Source organism: Pan troglodytes, chromosome 23, assembly GCF_028858775.2.
Source record: "Pan troglodytes isolate AG18354 chromosome 23, NHGRI_mPanTro3-v2.0_pri, whole genome shotgun sequence".
NCBI lineage: Eukaryota > Metazoa > Chordata > Mammalia > Primates > Hominidae > Pan > Pan troglodytes.
Window position 1 is genome coordinate 42,507,531 of NC_086016.1, and position 21,765 is coordinate 42,529,295.

Here is a 21,765-nt window from a genome sequence, read left to right on the forward strand (position 1 = left end):
AAGGAAAGTTTTACAAGGAGTGAAGTCTGTTTGTGGCACTTTCATCCCACTACCACCACACCAAGTTTAAAGCCATCTGATGAGCTTATGAAAACAATTTTTGAAACTGAGTACTCTAAGCCAAAAGTGTTCAGGAGTACCAAATCTCTCACAAAAAGTGTCAATCTTAGAAACCTTAGAAGTATTCTGAGATGCAGGAGGTAAGAATTAACGGACAAGAAGCAGAAATATTAAAACACTAACACTCTTGGTTTGAGTTTGAGCTGTTAAACTTCTTGCAGGCCTGGCACGGTGGCTCACGCCTATAATCCCACCACTTTAGGAGGCCAAGGCGGGTGGATCACCTAAGATCAGGAGTTCGAGACCAGCCTGGCCAACATGGTGAAACCCCATCTCTACTAAAAATACAAAAATTAGCTGGGCATGGTGGTGTGTGCCTGTAATCCCAGCTATTTGGGAGGCTAAGGCAGGAGAATCACTTAAACCCAGGAGGCAGAGGTTGCAGTGAGCCAAGATCACACCATTGCACTGCAGCCTGGGCAACAAGAGCGAAGACTCCATCTCAAAAAAAAAAAAAAAAGAAAAAGAAAAAAAGAAAAGGAAAAAACAAAATGCTTGCCATTTAAAAAAAAAAATGAGTCCTTTGACTTAAATATGCCACAATGATCTCCAAATCCTGAACAAAACTAAGTACATTAATAAAAAAATAAAATCACTAATCAGTAAGGCAAAATATGTAGTGCTTTTAAATATGTGCTAGCTCCTTAATAAGAGACAACTTTTGGGCTGGGCGTGATGGCTCACATTTGTAATCCTAGCATTTTTGGGAGGCTGAGGCAGAAGAATCACTTGAGCCAGGAGTTTGAGACCAGCCTGGGCAACACAGCGAGAGCCTGTCTCTAGTTAAAGTAATAATTTTTTTTTTTTTTTTTTAAGTTAAAAAGAGGCCAGGCACAGTGGCTCACACCTGTAATCCCAACACTTTGGGAGGCTGAGGCAGGCAGATCACCTGAGTGAGGTGAAGAGATAGAGAACAGACTGGCTAACACGGCAAAACCCCATCCCTACTAAAAAATACAAAAAAATTAGCCAGACATGGTGGCATGTGCCTGCAGTCCCATGTACTCGGGAGGCTGAGGCAAGAGAATCGCTTGAACCCAGGTTGGCAGTGAGCCAAGATCACGCCACTGCACTCCAGCCTGGGCAACAGAGCAAGATCCCATCTCTACAAATAAATACATAATTAAATAAATAAATAATAAAAGTTAAAAAGAGAAATCTCTGATTCAACTCTGGGGAGAGGTGTATCCATTCAGGAATGTGGATATGAAAACTGTGGTTTATATATCTTTATAATTTCCTAAGAATTGAGAATCATGTTTCTTAAAATGAATGGTGGGGAGGGGGGAGTTACAGATGGCCAAAAACAAAAATGTCCCTCCTACATTTTTTTTTTTTTTTTTTTTTTTGAGTCAGAGTCTCACTCTGTCGCCCAGGCTGGAGTGCGATGGCATGAACTTGGTGCACTGCAAGCTCCACCTCCCGGGTTCAAGCGATTCTCTGCTTCAGCCTCCTGAGTGGCTGGGATTATAGATGCAAGCCACCACACCCGGGTAATTTTTGTATGTTTTTTTTTAGTGGAGACAGGGTTTCACCATGTTAGCCAGGCTGGTCTCAAACTCCTGACCTCAAGTGATCCACCCGCTTCGGCCTCCCAAAGTGCTGAGATTACAGACGTGAGCCACCAGGCCCAGCCCTTCCTACCTCTTACAAAGGAACGGTTTGTACATGCTCTTCAGGGAAACATTTCTTTGGAGAAATAGTTGGGTTGAAGGACCTGGACACAGAATGAAATGGTTTCTCCTCAATTTCTCCAATATTTCTTCCTTTTTTTTTTTTTTTTGAGACAGAGTCTCACTCTGTCGCCCAGGCTGGAGTGCAGTGGCACAATCTTGGCTCACTGCAACCTCCACCTTCTGGGTTCAAACGATTCTCCCGCCTCAGCCTCCCGAGTAGCTGGGACTACAGGCAAGCAGCACCATGCCTGGCTACTTTTTGTATTTTTAGTAGAGACGAGGTTTCACCATATTGGCCAGGCTGGTCTCCAACTCCTGACCTTGTGATCCACCTGCCTCACCCACCCAAAGTGCTGGGATTACAGGCCTGAGCCACTGCGCCCGGCCTTCTCCAATATTTCATATTCATTTATTTCATTCATTAACATATGTTTACTCAGCATTTACTATGTATCAAGCACCCTAATAAAATCCTGGATATAAAATGCTAAAACAATAAAAATAAGACACCTGCCTTTATAGCATTTACAGTCTAGTGAGAAAAATATACATTTAAAACCCCCCAAAAATCTCATAAAATAATCACACACTAGGCCGGGTGTGGTGGCTCATGCCTGTAATCCCAGCGCTTTGGGAGGCCGAGTCAGGTGGATCACTTGAGGCCAGGAGTTGGAGATCAGCCTGGCAACAGAGCAAAACCCCATCTCTACTAAAAATACAAAAACTGGCTGGGCGTGGTGGCATGCACCTGTAATCCCAGCTACCTGGGTGGCTGGGGCACGAGAATCGTTTGAACTCAGGTGGCAGAGGAACCTAGAAAACAGAGAGGCAGATGGAACCTAGAAAGCAAAGAGAAAACAGCAGCAGGTAAAGTTGAAGAGGTAGGCAGGAACAGAGAAAATGCAGCCATGCATATCAGGAAACTCGCCTACTAGTATATAAGGACAAATATTGACTGCAGGACTAGATATTATTTAACCCCTTATTCTGAACTACCTAAACCAGAATATAATCCCTGTGCAGATGGCGACCACATTTTCAGTAGATTCTCAAACAACTTCCACGCAACATCTAGCACGTGACAAATTCTGTACACACACACACACATATATATACTATTTCCTCAAATTCAAACTTTTCTAAAAACATCCAAACTACCTACCTTAGTTGGGATTAAACATATATTTAGTAACATTGAATCGGTTGACCAAAAGCCTACATGCAAGAGGATCTTCAGGATAAAGCAATGGAAGATTATTTGCAAACATCTCAAGGACTGACTTAGCTGATATAAAACTCAGCTGTTAAGAAGTTTCTGGGCTAGGCACGGTGGCTCATGCCTGTAATCCCAACACTTTTGGGAGGTCAAGGTGGGTGGATCACTTGAGGTCAGGAGTTCGAGGCCAGCCTGCGCAACGTGGCAAAATCCTGCCTCTACTAAAAATACAAAAATTAGCCGGCTGTGATGGCAGGTGCCTTGTAGTCGCAGCTATTTGGGAGGCTGAGACAGGAGAATCACTTGAACCTGGCAGGTGGGGGTTGCAGTGAGCCAAGATTACACCATCACACTCCAGCCTGGGACACAGAGCGAGGGACTGCCTCAAGGAAAAAAAAAAAAGGAAAAAGGAAAAAGAAAAAAAAAAAGAAAAAAGTTTCTGAAAGCCTTCTCAGAAGAGAAGGAAGAGAATAAGCAAGGGAACTTCTTTCTTACCAGAGCCAACAAGGACCTTCACACAGCAAATGTTCCTACTCTAAAGATATACATACAGGTTTAATTTTAATTCCAACCCACAGAAACTATTAGCTACAATGGAAAAAATGTCTAATGTACGTTTATGGCAAGACACGCTAGAAGTTTTGCTTAGTTTCAAGCATATGACACTGGTTTTGGCCATAGGTATAGAGTCAGAAATATTACTAGACTAATTCAAAACAGCATCCCTTCTAATCCTTGTGAACAGGTACAACAGTCACAGTTAAAAACAAGGAAGCTTCTATGCAAAGGTTAGGGCTCAGCGTACAAGAGCTTTTTTTAAATGTCAAATTTATTTTTTAAAAAAGAAGGCCATTCCTATGCAGAAAGAAGGTCTAGGACAACATAATTTTTTTCTTTTTTTTTTTTTCCTTTTTTTGAGACAGGCTCTCACTCTGTCACCCAGGCTGGAGTGCAGTGGTGCAATCACAGCTCACGGCAGCCTCGAATTTCTGGGCTCAAGCAATTCTCCTGCCCCAGCCTCCCAAGCAGCTGGGACTATAGGTGTGCACTGCCACGCCTGGCTAATTTTTCATTATTTGTAGAGATGGCAGTCTCACTATGTTGCCCAGGCTGTTCTAGAGCTCCTGGACTCAAGCAATCCTCCTGCCTCGGCATCCCAAAGTGCTGGGATTACAGGTGTGAGTCACTGTGCCTGGCCCCTTAAAATACATATTCTAAAAGAAGAAAAAGTTGGAGGGTTTTTTTGTTTTTTACATTTACATTGTAGTGTTCTGGCAGGGAAAGATAAAACAGGAAGGGAAGGGGGACTAAAAAGTCAGGTAGGCTAAGTACTGGGAGAATGGAGCAAAGGAACCTAGACAAGTTAGAACAGCCTATCAACAGCTAACATACAGGGTCCGAAAAAGGGCTTGAAGTTCACATGAAAGGCAATATAGTATAGTGGTAAAGAGCACAGATTCTTAACCCAGGCCAGCTGGGTACAATCTTAGCCGTAAAATGGGATAAGAGCACCCATCTCACACAGTTGTTGCAAAGAGTAAGAGTTAATATACGTAAGGAGCTTGGTACACGGTCTGCCACATTGCAATGTTGTGATTTATAATAAATATATATTTGGTCTTCGTCTTCACTCCTGGCACCGAGGTCCTAAAATTGGACCTTGAAATTTCCTAAGAATAACAAAGGTAAAAGGAGTCGTCTTTTGTTATTCATAACAGGTCCCTTTCAACCAAACCTGAGTTTATGTTAATGAGCTGACTTTGGAAAGCCCTTATGGATGAGGGCTGGTTGCCAGGGAAAACAATCATGTGATTAGAGGATTAGAACTTGCAGCCCCACCATACTCTGACTTCTGGGGATGCAAGAGGGGCTGGAGATTGACCTACTCATCAATGGCCAATGATGTCATTAATCATGCCTACATGATGAAGACTCCATAGAAACCAAAAAGGACAGGGTTTGGAGAGCTTCCAGACTGATAAACCCAGATGGTGTTGTGGGGGTCGTATGCCCAGAGAAGGCATGGGAGCATCACATAACCCCCTCATAGCACACCCTATGCTTCTCTCCCATTTGACTGTTCCTGAGTTTTATCCTTTATAATAAATTGACAAATTTAAGTAAAGGGCCTTCATAAGTTCTGTGAGTCGTTCTAGCAAATGATCCAACCTGAGGAGAGGCTTGTGGAAACCTCTGATTTGTAGCCAACTCAGACAGAAGTTGTGGATAACCCGAGGACCCACCACTATCGATTGGCATCTGAAGTTCAGGGAAATCTTGTGGGCCTGAGCCCTTAACCTGTGGGGGTCTGCACTAACTCCAGGGAATTAATGTCATAATTGAGTTAAATTGTAGAATATCCAGTTGGTGACCAGATGGTTGGAGAATTGGTTGTTGGTGAGGGAAAAAAAAAAACAAAACCTACACATCTGATGTCATCAGAGGTGGAGTGTTGAAAGGAGTAGTAGAGTACAGAAAAAAACAAAACAGGCCAGGCACGGTGGCTCACACCTGTAATGCCAGCACTTTGGGAGGCCGAGGTGGGCGGATCACAAAGTCAGAAGATCGAGATCATCCTGGCTAACAAGGTGAAACCCCGTCTCTACTAAAAATACAAAAAAAATTAGCTGGGTGTGGTGGCGGGCACCCGTAGTCCCAGCTTCTCAGGAAGCTGAGGAAGGAGAATGGCGTGAACCCGGGATGCGTAGGTTGCAGTGAGCCAAGATCGTGCCACTGCACTCCAGCCTGGGCGACAGAGTGAGACTCTGTCTCCAAAAAAAAAAAAAAAAAAACCAGTGTCTGTCTTTCCTCTTCATGCACTGTAAACTCTAAGTGTTAGCTATTATCATTTTAAATATATTTATTTTTGCTGGAATTCTTACAAAATCCACTTAGAATTCGATATTCTAGACATATGTCTCTTTTATGTTTTTGTGATTTTTGTTTTGGAGGCTTTTGGTGGTGGTGGTGGTTTTGTTTGTTTTTGGGTTTTTTTTTTGAAGCAGGGTCTCACTCTGTCGCCCAAGCCAGAGTGTAGTGGCAGGATCTTGGCTCACCGCAACCTCTGCCTCCCGGTCTCAAGGGATGCTCCTGCATGGTCTCTTTTAATAAAGTTAGTCTAATCTGTGCTTAAGGGAAACAATAAAAAAGATGTGTCCACCTGTGAGGCAGAATTTTAAATGGAAAACTACCCCTGAGTTTAGGCTTGGTGGGACCCGAAAAATGAGTGAGGATGGGTACATGGCGTAGAAGGAAATTTGGGGATAAAACTCAGGGCCACCTATAGAGATGGTCCTTCTCACTTAGAGACTACCCTCTAGGACTCTTCTCAAACCTTGGAGGGTTTTGTGTAATATTTCATTTAGTCAGCTCAATTCTTGGAAAGAGATCAGGGTTGAGAGATGAAGGCGATGTTGTTTTAGCGTTACCTACCAGTGCTGCCCTCTCTTCTCATGCTTGCTTACTTCCTTCAGGAGTCATTTTAACTCCAACCTCCTTGTGTCCAAACTGGCTCAAAGCACTCCAAAGTGGAGGTGAAAGGCAATCACGCTGATTTGTTATACCCAATTTGAGACATTTTTCTGTTGTACATAAAAGCAAAAAAGAAATAAAAGCAACAGAATGTTCCATAAACTTAAAAAAAATGTTATAACAATCACACCCACTCATGGGTTCTGAAAAGTACAATAATGGAGTCAGGCTAGTACAAACGCCTAAGAGCAAAGTCTGAGTGAAAGTGATCAATCTAGTTTCACTTCGGAAACTGGATAGAAACTAGCAACGGAAGTCAGACTCTATGAGGTAATTTTTGCAATAGTTGTTGGCCTTATAATTAATAAGAGATAAGATAATTTTAACCTAAAGGTCATTTTAAGCTTACAACAACTAGAGATAATTTTATTATAAGTTTTAAAAACTAACTTTATTGAACTTCAATTCAGACACAATAAACTTCACCTAGTGTACAATTCAAAGCGTCTGAAAATTGCATATGCCTGTATAACCACGACAATAAAGAGATATATTTTCATCCCTAGGGTTTTCTTGTGTCCCTTTGTATTCAATTTCTCCTTCCACTTCCAGCCCCAGGCAATCACTGATCTGCTGTCACTCTAGAGAAACCTGAATTTTTTTCCTCACACAATTTAAAAAATTGAGATACAATTCACATACTATAAAATTCAACCATTCAAAGTGCATAATTCTATAGTTTATCGCAACTAATTCCAGAACATTTTCATTGCCCCAAAAATAAACCCTGTATCCATCAGCAGTCATTCTCCATTTCCTGTTCTGGACATTTCATTTAAATGGAATCACACAATATGTGGCCTTTTATGTCTATCTCCTTTCATTTGGAAAATGTTTTTAAGGTTCATCATTTTTTTTTTTTAAGACTGAGTCTCGTTCTGTCACCCAGGCTAGAGTGCAAGTGGCTTGATCCCCGTTCACCGCAACCTCCATCTCCCAGGTTCAAGCGACTGTTGTGCCTCAGCCTCCCGAGTAGCTAAGACTATAGGCACACGCCACCAGCCTGGCTAATTTTTCTGTATTTTTAGAAGACAAAGGTTTCGCCATGTTGCCCAGGCTGGTCTCAAACTCCTGGGCTCAAGCAATCCACCTGCCTTGGCCTCCCAAAGTACTGGGATTATAGGCATAAGCCACCACACAAGGCCAAGGTTCATTCATTTTATAACATATATCAACAGTGATTTCTTTTTATGAGTGAATAATATTCCATTGTATGGATATACCATATTTTGTTTATTCATCAACTGAAAGACATGTGGGTTGTTTCCACTTTTTAGCTATTTTGAAAAAGCTGCTATGAACATTTGTCTGTGTAAAAATACACAGACAAATGTTTTCAGTTTTCTAGGATATATATCTAGAAGTAGAATTGCTAGGTCACAGGATCTATGTTTAACTTTTTAAAAAGCTGCCAAATTGTAGTTTTTAAACTTTTCATTCTGAGATAATTATAGATTCACATAATAAGAAATAATAAACAGCTCATGTATAAACTTTTCATTCTGAGATAATTATAGATTCACATAATAAATAATACAAAGAGCTCATGTATCCTTTACTCAGTTCCCTCCAATGATAACATCTTGCAAAACTACCGTACAATATTACAACCAGAATACTGGCACTGTTAGTCAACATACACATTTCCATCACCCTGAGGATCCCTCACATTGACCTTCTATAGCCACATCTACTTTCAGCCCCACACCATCCATAGGCCCTGACAATATGAAGAACCAATCTGTGCTTCATATCTATAATTTTGTCATTTCAAGAATGTTATATAAATAGAATCATACAATATGTAACATTTTAGGATTGGCTTTTTTCACTCAGAGTAATTCTCAAGAGTCGTTCAGGGTGTTTTATTTCTAAAACGTTTAAAATTTGACCCTTTTTAAAAGTTGCTGAGCAGTATCCCACAGCCTGAATTAATTAATTAATTAATTAATTATGAGACAGAGTCTCACTCTGTCACCCAGGCTGGAATGCAGGGGTGCAATCTTGGCTCACTGCAACCTCTGCCTCCTGGGTTCAAGCAATTCTCCTGCCTCAGCTTCCCAAGTAGCTGGGACTATGTGTGCCCGCTACCACGCCTGGCCAATTTTTGTATTTTAGTATTGATAGGGTTTTACCATGTTGGCCAGGCTGGTCTCCAACTCCTGACCACAAGCGATCCACCCACCTTGACCTCACAAAGGGCTGGGATTACAGGCATGAGCCACCACGCCCGACCTCAAATGAATTTTTGTGTATGGTACAAGGTAAGAGTCAATGTTCCCTCTCTCTCTCTCCTTTTTTTTTTTTTAAGACGGAGTCTTGTTCTGTTGGCCAGGCTGGAGTGCACTAGCACAATCTTGGTTCACTGCAACCTCCGCCTCCCAGGTTCAAGCGATTCTCCTGCCTCAGCCTCCTGAGTAGCTGGGATTACAGGCGCACGCCACCACGCCCAGCTAATTTTTGTATTTTTAGTAGAGATGGGGTTTCACCATGTTGGCCAGGATGGTCTCGATCTCCTGACTTCGTGATCCACCCACCTCAGCCTCCCAAAGTGTTGGGATTACAGGCATGAGACACTGCACCCAGCCCTCTCTTAATTTTTTTAACATACAGATAGCCAGTTCTTTCCTGATTTGTAAGTTTTTATTTAAACCAGAGTTAGAAAAATAATTAAAATAACACTACCTCTAAACACTCAAAACCACTGCTATGACATAATCCTGCCATTTCAGTAGAACAGAAAATCCCCACGCCTTCCCCTCAGCTCGGAGGGCACAGGACTGGGCAGCAAGCTCCACCAGTTTGTAGAAGGAGTTCAACTTCCAGACAGCAGGGAAATGCCTTTCTCTGAAGTTATTACATGAGTTCACACTGAAGGGAAAGAAGAAAGTGAGCCTTATCATTTTCCCAAGATGCTGTGAGATGTGTTGGATTTACTCTCACTCATAATTGTGCAGGATGGTTGTTTTGTTTTGTTTTGAGGCAGGGTCTCACTCTGTCACCCAGGCTGGAGTGCAGTGGTGTGGTCTCAATTCACTGCAACCTCTGCCTCCAGGGTTCAAGCAATTCTCCTGCCTCAGCCTCCCGAGTAGCTAGAATCACAGGTGTGCACCACCATGCCTTGCTAATTTTTGTATTTTTAGTAGAGATGGGGTTTCATCATGTTGGCCAGGCTGGACTCCAACTCCTGACCTCAAGTGATCCGCCCTCCTCAACCTCCCAAAGTGCTGGGATTACAGACGTGAGCCACTGTGCCCAGCCACAGGTATGTTCAGGATGGTTTCAACCAACATCAATAGAACCAACTAAGAACAGATGGCCTTCAGCAACACAGAGGGGTAGCACAGGAGTTCCAAAGATCAGTAGTTTGAAAATCAGGTCACAGGGAGTCCACGCTATATGATCTTGGGTAAGTCACTTAACATTCTTAGCCCCCCGTCTGTTCACCTGTAAAACCAAGGTTTGTTATCAGGTCATGTCTAAGATCCTTCCCAGTTAAACATTCTAGAATGCCAAAAATAAGCCTATTTGTTCTTTCTTTGAAAAATCAAGAAAAATGGCAAAAAAAAAAAAAAAAAAAGTTGTCAAATTGTGAACGTTTATCTAACACAGAGAACTATACTAGGAGCAGGTTTTCTTTTTTGTTTCCTGTTTTACCCTATTCTTCCATACTAATTAGACATCATATAAATCCCACATATAAATCCAACACATCTCATAGCATCTTGGGAAATAAAAATAAAATATCTTTTGGAACTGAACTTCTCAACTTTAATATGCATGTGACAATCTTTTTTTTGAGATAGGGTCTCACTTTGTGGCCCAGCTGGAATACAGTGGTGCAAACACGGTTCACTGCAGCCTTGACCTCCCAAATTCAAGTGAGCCTCCCACTTCAGCCCCCTAAGTATCTGGGACTACAGGTGTGTATCACCATGCCTGCCTAATTTTTGCATTTTTTGTAGAGATGAGGTTTCACCATGTTGCCTAGGCTGGTCTCAAACTTCTGACATCAAGCAATCTGCCCACCCCGGCCTCCCAAAGTGTTGGGATTACAGCTGTCAGCCACTGCACCCGGCAAATCATCTTTTTAAAACAGATTGTGATTCCGCAGGTCTGAGGTGGCGTCTGAGATTCTGCATTCCTAATAGGCTTCCAGGTGATACAAAGGCTGCCAGACCTTGGAACATACTTTGAGTAGCAAGGTGTTAGAAGAATATGGACATAGTATCTGTTTGAGTAACCTAATTAATGTCGATACCTAAGTTTTCAGTACTTTACATAACCAAATAAATTAGTCTTATGGCATTGATTTGAGGAATATAATCTTATCGATTCCCAAGAGAAGATACTAAGAAAACAGTTCAAAAAATCAAGTTTAATTAATATTTTAGTTCCTCAAGATCCTATTTGCAAGGAAAAACAGAAAAATAGAAAATCAGAAAGATACAGCATCATGAATTGTTAAGGACAATTTTCACACCCTATAGTCAATGAGCAAAATATATTACAGAAATGCACTTTCAAAAAATTAAAACAGGCTGGGCAACATAGTGAAAACCTGTCTCTCATTAAAAAAAATTTTTTTAGCTGGGCCTAGTGATGTGCACTTGCAGTCCCAGCTACTCAGGAATCTGTGGTGGGAGGACCACCTGAGCCTGGGGAGGTCCAGGCTGCAATGAGCTGTGATTATGCCACTGCACTCCACCCTGGGCAGCAGAGTGAGACCCTGGCTCAAAAATAAAAGCTACACAAAAAAATAATTAAAACATTGTATACTAACACCACCATTTTATGCCTACAACAAATCAGATTATTCTTACCCAACAAAAGCCAACAAAAAATTTAACGTGTTGTTTTTTGACAGAAAACTTCTGAGAGGTTCAGCAAATTGAGACTAAATGAGTGTACACAGGAAGGAGCCACAGCTCTGCCAAGAACATGGCCTAACACAAACACTGCAAAGATAAATTTCAATAAATCTTACAAAATAGAAACAAAGGCAAAAATGTAAAGGAGATTTATACAAACTCAACTGGTCAGAGGGAACAGTTTAATGAGATGGAGTGCCTCCTTATCATGCAGTATTTGGTCAGTGGAGGGAGCACTTTGACTGCAGAGGTTCCAAATTAACAGCTCTATCTCCTAATCATTATGCTTCCATCCATCTTCTTCCTCTTTTAACTGTACCTACCTATGTATGTGCATACACACAATTTAATATAAGCTTTATTTATTTATTTTTGTGCGTGTGTGTGTGTGTATGTTTTTGAGACAGAGTTTTGCTCTTGTCACCCATGCTGGAGTGCAATGTCGCAATCTCGGCTCACTGCAACCTCCACCTCCCAGGTTCAAGCAATTCTCATGCCTCGGCCTCCCAAGTAGCTGGGATTACAAGCATGGGCCACCACGCCCAGCTAATTTTTTTGTATTTTTAGTAGAGATGGGGTTTTGCCATATTGGCCAGGCTGGTCTTAAACTCCTGGCCTCAAGTGATCCGCCCGCCCCAGCCTCCCAAAATGCTGGGATTACAGGGGTGAGTCACTGTGCCCAGCCAACATAAGCTTTATTGGAATACAAAAGAAATGTATGCTCATCATAGAAAATCAGAAAGATACAGGAAAACCCAAAAGATGGAAAAAATATAATGTCCCCTATGAAATCTCACTACTCAGAGAAAGTTATTCATATTCTCGTGTATAGCCTCAAAGCCACTTCTCTAGAATTATAGAGATAAGTGGTAAACATTATTCCACATTTTAAAAATTATTTTTAAAAAATTTTTGTAAAGATGGAATCTTGCTATGTTGCCCAGGCTGGTCTTGAACTCCTGGGTTAGACAGGAAGCTGTCGGGGAGGTTTGCTTGAGCCCAGGAGACAGAGGTTACAGTGAGCCGAGATCCCACCACTGCACTCCAGCAGGGGGCGACAGAGCAAGACCCTGTCTCAAATAAAAATTATAAAAATATAAAAAACCAAAACTACAATGTACACTTATGAAAGAACAACAGTAAGAAAGGGAAATTACATTTTAGTATAAATACATAAAATTTTGATTCATATCCACTGAAAATGTTTCAAGGACGCCTAGGGGTCCTCAGACCACACTTTGAAAACCAATGCGCTATACTGTAGTGCCTCTTCAGTTAGGGCACACTATACAAATATTTACAAGGCATAGTCTCAGGAACATACTTAACCTAAAAAATATCCTAATGATTTTGCTAAATCACCCATTCAACAATTATTAAGTGCTTACGATACACGAAGTATTCTTATACACAAGGCAGAAAATCAAAGAGGAAAAAAAAAAATCCTCCTTGTGGCACTTACATTCTACGAAGAGACAGCCACAACCAATAAACAAATGAACTATCTATTCTGCAAATAAGTGGTATGAAGGAAAATAAAAGCAAGGTTTTACAAAATAGGATGGTCAGGGAGTGCCTAACTAAAAAAGTAACTTTTTTTTTTTTTTAAGAGACATGGTCTTGCTCTGTCACCCAGGCTGGAGTGCAGTGGCACAGTCATAGCTCACTGCCACCTCAAATTCTTGGGCTCAATTGATCCTCCCCACTCAGCCTCCTGTGTAGCTGGTACTACAGGCACATGCCATCATGCCTGGCTAATTTGTTGTTGTTGTTGTTGTTGCTGTTTCACATAGACAGCATCTCACCATGATGCCCGACTAGCCTTGAACTCCTGGCTTCAAGTGATCCTCCCCACTCGGCCTCCCAAAGCGCTAGGATTATAGGTGTGAGCCACCATAACGGGCCCAAAAGTAACATCTGATCAAAAATCTCAAGGTGATGCGGGAACAAGCCATGAGGCTACTCAGAGAAACGTGCTCTAAATAGAAGGAATAACAAGTACAAAAGCCCTGATATGCGAGCTAAGGTGCTCAGGGACAACAAACAAAGCCAATATGGTTGGGGTAAAACAAGCAAGGGAGAGAAGAGAAGCAGATAAAATCAGAGTTACAAAGCAGTTCATGTGGGACTTTGTAGACGAGTATGAGGACTGTGGCTTTTTCAGTGAATGAGAATAACTGGCAGGTTCTGAGCAAGGAGGGATATGACCTGATTAATTTTAAATGGATCATGTAATCGTGTTTAAACTCAAAAAGCTGAATTAAACACCTGTTCCATCTCTTACTGTGTGTCCTTAAGCTTTTGAACCTCAGTTTCCTCTGTAAATTGTGAAGATACAGACACTGCAACAAGTTGTTGTGAAAATCAAACAATATACATAAGGCTAAGGGGCTTATGAGCAGTGGCTCACACCTGTAATCCTAATACCTTGGGAGGCAGAGGTGGCAGGACTGCTTGAGCTCAGGAGTTTGAGACCAGCTTGGGCAACACACCAAGATCTCATTTCCACAAAAAATAAAAAACTTATTGGGGCAGGGGAGGAGAAAAAAAAATACTGGGGTGCAGCGGTACACACCTGTGGTCCAGCTACTCGGGAGGCTGAGATGGGAGGATTGCTTGAGCCAGGAAGGTTGAGTCTGCAGTGAACCATGATCACACTACTGCACTCTAGCCTAGGTGACAGAGCAAGACCTCGCCTCAAAGATACACATACACACACACACACACACACACACACAAATACTTTTAAATTATGACAGACTATAAAAATTTCACTACTGAGTTTGTTTGCGCTATGTAGTTGTCACATACTCCTCTTTTCTAGGCCCTCTATACTCACCGTACTGCCACCATCAGCCATTTATGCGACTTTGCCATGAGATTAATGCCCCAGACCTCTGATACCATGAGCTCAGCCTGATACTGCCCTTTAGCTTGACGAGTGCAAGGCAAAGAAAGTGGAGTTTTTTTTTTTTTTTTTGTCATTGATGGCAGAGTGGTTTTTTAGCATTATTTTCCTTGTCATTATAAAGAAAATCTTTTTAAAAAATAATGCATGTGGGCCAGGCGCAGTGGCTCATGTCTGTAATCCCAGCACTTTGGGAGGCTGAGGTGGGCAGATCACGAAGTTAGGAGATCGAGACTATCCTGGCTAACACAGTGAAATCCTGTCTCTACTAAAAATACAAAAAAAATTAGCCGGGCATGGTGGCGGGCGCCTGTAGTCCTAGCTACTTGGGAGGCTGAGGCAGGAGAATGGAGTGAACCCAGGAGGTGGAGCTTGCAGTGAGCCAAGATCGCATCACTGCACTCCAGCCTGGGTGACAGAGCAAGACTCCATCTTTAAAAAAAAAAAAAAAAAAAAAAAAGCATGTGGTAATCATAAAAGTGAAGTTCCAAAAAAACAAGACTTTATGAGTCTCGTCTTTATTTAATTTGGCACTGTTTTAATAAAGCTAAAACTGTAGTTCTTGGTCTTGACAGCTTGCCTCATCCAAAAACAAACAAAAAGGAGGAAAAAAAAAGATGCAGACTGACAAATGAATTCAAATTTCTTTGATCTGCGTCCTAACTCTAAGGGGACTTCAGATAAATCAATGAGTCACAGAAGGGGCAGGAAGATGTAAGCCAGAATACTGATGACAACAGCTGTCTGTCTACCTACCTGTCTTCTGAGATCATCATTAAAGTATGAGATTACCAAGACCAGGGAATACAGAGTAAGATAAGATGGAGGCCCACTGGAGAATTATGAGGCCTGTCGCATTCTGACTCCACTTCCCAGCGGGTGGAAGGTGAATACCCAGGCACTGGTTTTTATCTCCACCTCCTAAGATGTGAGTCATTCTGAGTAGTGACAGAATCTTGCAATGGAAAAGCCCAAAGAAAACCAAGATCTTTGGGAAAAATTATAAACAATCTCATTTATTAGAGGCCTCTGATGGTTTCTTTGAAATGGGTAAATTTCCTCATCTTAAAGTGGAGGGCAAGAATTTTCTACCTAATGTTTCTCTCAAACTCTAAAATCCCTTAAATATAAAACTAAGTGGCCAGGCGTGGTGGCTCACACCTGTAATCCCAGCACTTTTGGAGGCAGAGGCGGGCGGATCACCTGAGGTCAGGAATTCGAGACCAGCCTGACCAACATGGAGAAACCCCGTCTCTACTAAAAATACAAAATCAGCAGGGCATGGTGGTATATGCCTGTAATCCCAGCTACTCAGGAGGCTGAGGCAGGAGAATCGCTTGAACTCGGGAGGTGGAGGTTGTGGTGAGCCGAGATCGTGCTATTGCACTCCAGACTGGGCAATAAGAGTGCAACTCTGCTTCAAAAAAAAAAAAAAAAAAGTATGTTCTTTTAAAGGCTACATTAATATTTAGAGCAAGCTTGTCCATCCTGCAGCCTAGGATGGCTTGAATGTGGCCCAACACAAATTTGTAAACTTTCTTAAAACATTATGAGATTTTTTTTTTGCAATTTTTTAAAAGCTCATCAGCTATCGTTAGTGTTAATGTATTCCAAGACAATTCTTCTTCTTCCATTGTAGCCCTTGCCAAAAGATTTAGAGCATTAAGAGATCCAAAAAGTAGGTATTGCTAGTGCAATCTGGAGTTTTTCGTCAGTTCTACAGACCTGTGAGTGATGTGAACCCAAATGGGGCACCTTCCTTAAAGAATTAACATACTATCAAAAAGGGAAAAACTTATATGTCCACAATCTGCCCTATGATACTTCCTTTTAACCTCATTTTTATTAATTGCCACTCCCCTCTTGACCCATACTATTCTAAAACATACAGTGCAGAAACAAACTGTAATGATTAGGGAAATAGAAGTTAAAAAAAATGCAGGAATTTTAAGTACACAGATATCAAGGAAAAGAGAGACTAAATGGACTGAAGAAATATTTTATTTTTATTTTTTTGAGATGGAATCTTGCTGTGTCGCCCTGGCTGGAGTGCAGTGGTGCGATCTCGGCTGACCGCAACCTCCACCTCCTGGGTTCAAGAGATTCCCCTGCCTCAGCTTCCCAAGTAGCTGGAATTACAGGCACCCACCACCATGCCCGGCTAACTTTTGTATTTTTAGTAGAGATGGGGTTTCACCATGTTGGCAAGGCTGGTCTCGAACTCCTGACCTCAAGTGATTTGCCCACTTCAGCTTCCCAAAGTGCTGAAGAAATATTTTTAATAATAAAACAAATATTTTCAAATAGATAACATGTATGTGGTATAAAACCAAAAAGATTTTAAAGTACACAGTTTAAAAGCATTTTCTGAAGGATAAATCAAACAGAACACTTAGAAAACTTGAGTGTATAGGTTGTGCTGTATTTCTTAGGCTGGTTAGTAGGTGTGCATTAATCAAATCTTATAATACTTTATATATTCTTTGGCATTTATGGAGTACTCTAATAATAATAACAACAAAAAGTCTCTTCCACCCCAGTCCCCCAGTTCTCTATTCCCCTTTATTGAGGCAGCCAGTGTTACCAGCTTCTGTGGTCCTTCCAGAGACATCCTGTGCATGGACAAATGTGTGGGTGTGCATACATACATGCACAAGACAGAGAGAGAAAAAACAAAGTGACTCCCTAACTATGCCTCATTAAGATCAGATTTATGTCATGGGACCAAAGCATACCTAAGGAACTGTCTCAATTGTTCTCTCTACAAGTGAATTCTGTCCTGCTGTTGTTATAACTAAAAGGACTGCACTAGATGGATACACCTTAGGGCCTGTCTAGTCAAAGCCTTACACATTAGCTGTCAAGAGCCAAGTCCTAGCATTTCTCCATTCTAAAACACACCAGAGTCAGTACCATGCCCCAATATTCCCTAAGACTTAGCTTCTGAAATTCCACAATGTCCATCTTATTTGTTTTGTTGTTTTTATTTTTGTTTTGAGGCAGGGTCTCGCTCTGTCGCCCAGGCTGGAGTGCAGTGGCACAATCTCAGCTCACTGCAGCCTCTGCCTCCCAGGTTCAAGCAATTCTCCTGCCTCAGCCCCCCAAGTAGCTGGGACTACAGACATGCACCACCACACCTGGCTAATTTCTGTATTTTTAGTAGAGATGGGGTTTCACCATGTTGGCCAGGCTTGTCTTGAACTCCTGACCTCAAATGATCCACCTGCCTCGGCTACCTAAAGTGCTGGGATTACAGGCGTGCACCACCGCGCCCAGCCCCATAATGTCCATCTTAGATCATTAATTATCTAAACAAAATGATTCAGATATGTTTCCATAGTAGTGAGAAAAGCTCTAACTGTGGTTTGATTAGAACACTTAGATTCAGCAATAAACATCACAGGCAGACATGACATACTGCACATTCTGAGATGCAAAAGAATTCCAACTTTGAAAGCTATTTTTCAACAACATCTGCTTTGGACAAGGATTGGCTAAAATACAGGATGGTGGGTAGAAGATTCATTTCTTAATATAAGAACAGATCTCAAAATACTTCGATAAAATCTTGATTTAAAAGCTTATACTTATCAGGGAAAGTATGACAATCCAAATTTCATCACTCTCATTCATTCAAAAATACTAAGTACCATGTGCCAGTATCAGAAGCCAATATATAGATTAATATATTGCCCTTGAGAAGCTAATAATCTAATTAGGAAGACATATACATCTGGCTGGTTCCAAAGGACCAGTAAGAGACCACCAGCAGTGAGGAGGATGAAAGTTTTATTTTTTGAGACAGAATCTTGCTCTGTCGCCCCAGTTGGAGTAGAATGGCATGATCATAGCTTGTTGCAGCCTCGACCTCCTGGGCTCAATCGATCCTCCCACCTCAGCTTCCCAAGTAGCTCTGACTACAGGTGGGCACCATCATACCTGGCTTTTTTTTTTTTTTTTAATTTTTTGTAGAGATGGGGTCTTGAACTCTTGGGCTTAAGCGATCCTCCTGCCTCAGCCTCCTGAAGTGTTGGGATTACAGGTGTGAGCCACCATGCCAGGCCTGAAAGTTTGTATATAACATACATGAACATGTCTCACCAAAACCCCCAAGCTCCAAATATTCAAATGAAAATTGTTCATAAATATAAAACATACCCTGGAACTTTGCTATCATATTCAATATCCTGAAGTTTTATTTAGGGTAAAACTTTCCATCCTGAATTCTGTCAACAAGGTTTAGTTACTTTAAAACTCTCATTAAATAGCAGTCTCACCTATAAAGCATATATTCATATAGGTTAAAATATTCTATTGTTAGAAAATCTATGGCTCATGTTTATCTACTGATAAAGCCCAAAAGTCTTGACTTTTCAGAGAATGGCTTTTAGTTCACTGAGGCTTCATAACAGATGCTTTTTCATTTCCTATCATAAAGAAAGACAGTATTTTACTATACAGCTGTCATATTACTGTTACAATCCAGCTAATGCCTACAGCACTTCAGAACAAAACAGTAGCAATTTTACAAAACCAACACATTGTTAATGTTTTTGATCATATAGGAGACAGGTACTGGAGATATCAGTTTGCTATTACCCTTTCTATATCCAGAGTCTCTCCACTTTTACGAACATAAACAAAAGAAAGAAGTCCACATACACACTACAGCAGACCCTTCATTCTACCTGCATCCAACACTCTTGTCAATTTCATTTCACCTACTATCAACCTTTAAAAGTTTTATGAAGTAGCTGGTCCAACAGATGGGTGGTTAGCCCTGCCCAACACATGACGAAGGAAAAACAGCTCTTAGCAAGCAAGACAAGAAAATATTAAGTATGTCCCTTTCCCTCTCAAGGCTGAGAACACTGAGACTACCTGAGAAGAAAGCAAACAATCTTTTAACCTTTATAAAGAAAAGTTACTGGACTGAGATGATCTGTAAGTAACAAGGTGATTTTAAAAAGGGAGAGAGTTCAAATGCTAAAATCTACCCCTCAAGATAAAATAGGCACTTGCCCACACATAGCAGAGAACTGGAATAGACAGGAAAAATAAATAAATCCAAATTAGTTTAACTGGGAGCTTTTTCATCAAAGACAGATGGGAAACATTCAGATAAGCACACTATCTTGTTTAGAACACAAAGCTCAATAGATCTGTAGGAGGAAAAGGAAAGGCAACCTGAAACACATAGCCTATATGCATAAAAAATGACTCATTATTGTCATATTAGTAAAACCAGAAAGAACAAAATGGTAGTGGTATCTGTCTTCTTTGCCCCTTCCCTGATCATAAGCTTTATTAACCAGATAGCATCTGATCCTGTCTTCAACTGATGTATATCTGTCTTTCAACATACTACCTAAAATGCTCCCCAAGGAAAACAGTGAGACCAATTCTGCCAGAGACAGTATCTGCCAGAACCAAGAAGTCTTATTTTCCTTTGAGTGAAAGCCAGTGGATGGGGAAGAGGTCCCCAAATGCCACTTGTCTGAATCTTTTAAGATATGCTCTGAAACAAGAAAACACTACAGATTACATTTTAGTAGAGATCTAAAAATAGCAAAAGAACATTCCCTATTTTTAGATATCTGACTTCCAAGTGTAAAAACACTAAAAGTAAAAGAAACCACTGAAAACTAACTATATTTTTAAAAGGGTTTTAAAAACTCTGAATTGGAAAACTGTTTTTAGAGATAAAATTTCAAAAATCCTGCCTTGTGTTGACTGACTCTTTGCTCAAACTTACCCATCTCCAAAATTTAGTCCTAATCCTATGTGTTATTAAGGGCATTTCCACAGAACCAAAAGATGGTACAGAAAGGTTATACCACAAACAAGAAAGAACAGCTAAGAAAAAAAATTTAAAGATGCTTTCATAAAAACATAGAGTCTAGACTAGTGATTAAAGACAACAATGTATAAAACAGCAAAGCAATTTAATTGTCTTTCATTTAAAACAGTGCCACAGACAATACAACACTTGATTAAAGAAGACAAATAGTTTTTTTTCTCAAACAGGTCTCCGCAACTGAATAATCTTAAAACCAGTAACCATCTAATTCAAAGCTGTCAGAATAACGAGAATTTGCAATGAGAGAAAAATTAATAAAAAACTGAAAATGCAGTACACTTCTTCCTCCCCATTTCTGTCCACTCCTAGTACAAATATGACCCATTTTTTTTAAAGAAGCCTGTGGCAAATAAGATTTGTAGGAAATTATTAGCAAGTTAGGAAATTAGGATTTATGTGAATTACCTGACTGTACTGCCATCATTAACATCTCAGGTTCCAGTAGAGTCATGACGGATTCTTCCAGAAACAAAAATCCACAAATATAATGAAGAAAGTCAAAGTCACAGGAGAAAAGCTGTCTTGAAAGCTTTCACAAATTCAATCTGATGCCTTATGCTCAAATCAGACTGTGAGAATATCCCCTTCTCAGTGCAGTTACCAATTTATCCACCCTTCAGGCGAGTCAAGATGACACAGATTTGAATTACTGCCGACAGGAAACCAAAAAGCTCTCCAGTTAAGACATACTAAGTGTGGTTAGAACAGTGAGCAAGCTCCTCCCCTTGCTATTCGTCTCTGGGGGAGGGGAGAGACATATATAAAGAGACTTTCAGAAAACAGATCAACTGCTTTTTTCCTCTCAAGAAGAGAAGATGAGGTTTTGTTCAAAATCCCACTATAAGAGACTGCTGTTAATGCAGTTTAGTGGAACAGATTAAACACAATCCAAACAACTCAAGCTCATGAAAGAAGCAGTCCAATTACTGACCCATTGATGAGAGGTGGGGAAGAAGATTAAACACATATAAACACATATATACAAAATGTAAGCTGCATAAATTTTCTGAAAAAGAATTCCAACGGCTTTTTTATCTGTGGTATTTATAGATAACAGGCTAAGGAAGTTGAACATTTAACTACAGAAGCTCAACTATTTCTCCACCCCCACTCCAATTAAAATATCTGTTTCAAAAAGTCATCTGAATACATTCCAGAGCTGTAATCTGTCTTTCAGATCTGTCAGTCCCCTAAAAGAGCCTCTTACTTGTGCCTATATTAGATATACGGTCTGTGAATAGACAGTATACTGATGTTATTTGATTTCATTTACTTTTTTTGTATGTTTGAGACAGGGTCTCACTCTGTTGCCCAGACTGGAATGCAGTGGTGCAAATGTGGCTTACTGCAACCTCAACCTCCCAGGCTCAAGTGCTCCTCCCACCTCAGCCTCCTGAGTAGCTGGTCTCAAACTCCTAGGCTCAAGCGATCTGCCCACCTTAGCCTCACAAAATGCTGGGATTACAGGCATGAGCCACTGCTCCCCACAGCACCTTTCATTAACTGATATTCATAACAATGATATTAAGATTACTTTCAGTCTATCTGACTGAATTTTTTAAAGTTGGAAACTAAGAATCCAT

The 21,765-nt window shown here is 40.8% G+C and overlaps 1 protein-coding gene across 12 annotated transcripts in view; it reads right to left on the bottom strand.

The window, feature by feature from the left end:
- Positions 1-21,765, bottom strand: part of MRTFA (myocardin related transcription factor A) — a 224,572-nt gene that overhangs the window by 100,029 nt on the left and 102,778 nt on the right. For 3 of the 12 annotated variants that reach the window (XM_063807876.1, XM_063807873.1, XM_063807872.1), the window contains one exon: positions 6,445-6,593. The exons of 5 other annotated variants lie outside the window; for them this stretch is intronic. Coding sequence is in view for 6 of the 7 variants with exons in the window: in XM_063807873.1 (XP_063663943.1) it covers positions 6,445-6,466 (22 nt within the window). In the remaining variant the exon portion in view is untranslated. Of the gene's footprint in view, positions 1-6,444; positions 6,594-8,678; positions 8,738-20,587; positions 20,874-21,765 lie in introns of those variants that run through there. 4 more of the 12 variants (XM_016939222.4, XM_016939223.4, XM_009438476.5 and 1 more) reach the window with 4 other exon arrangements.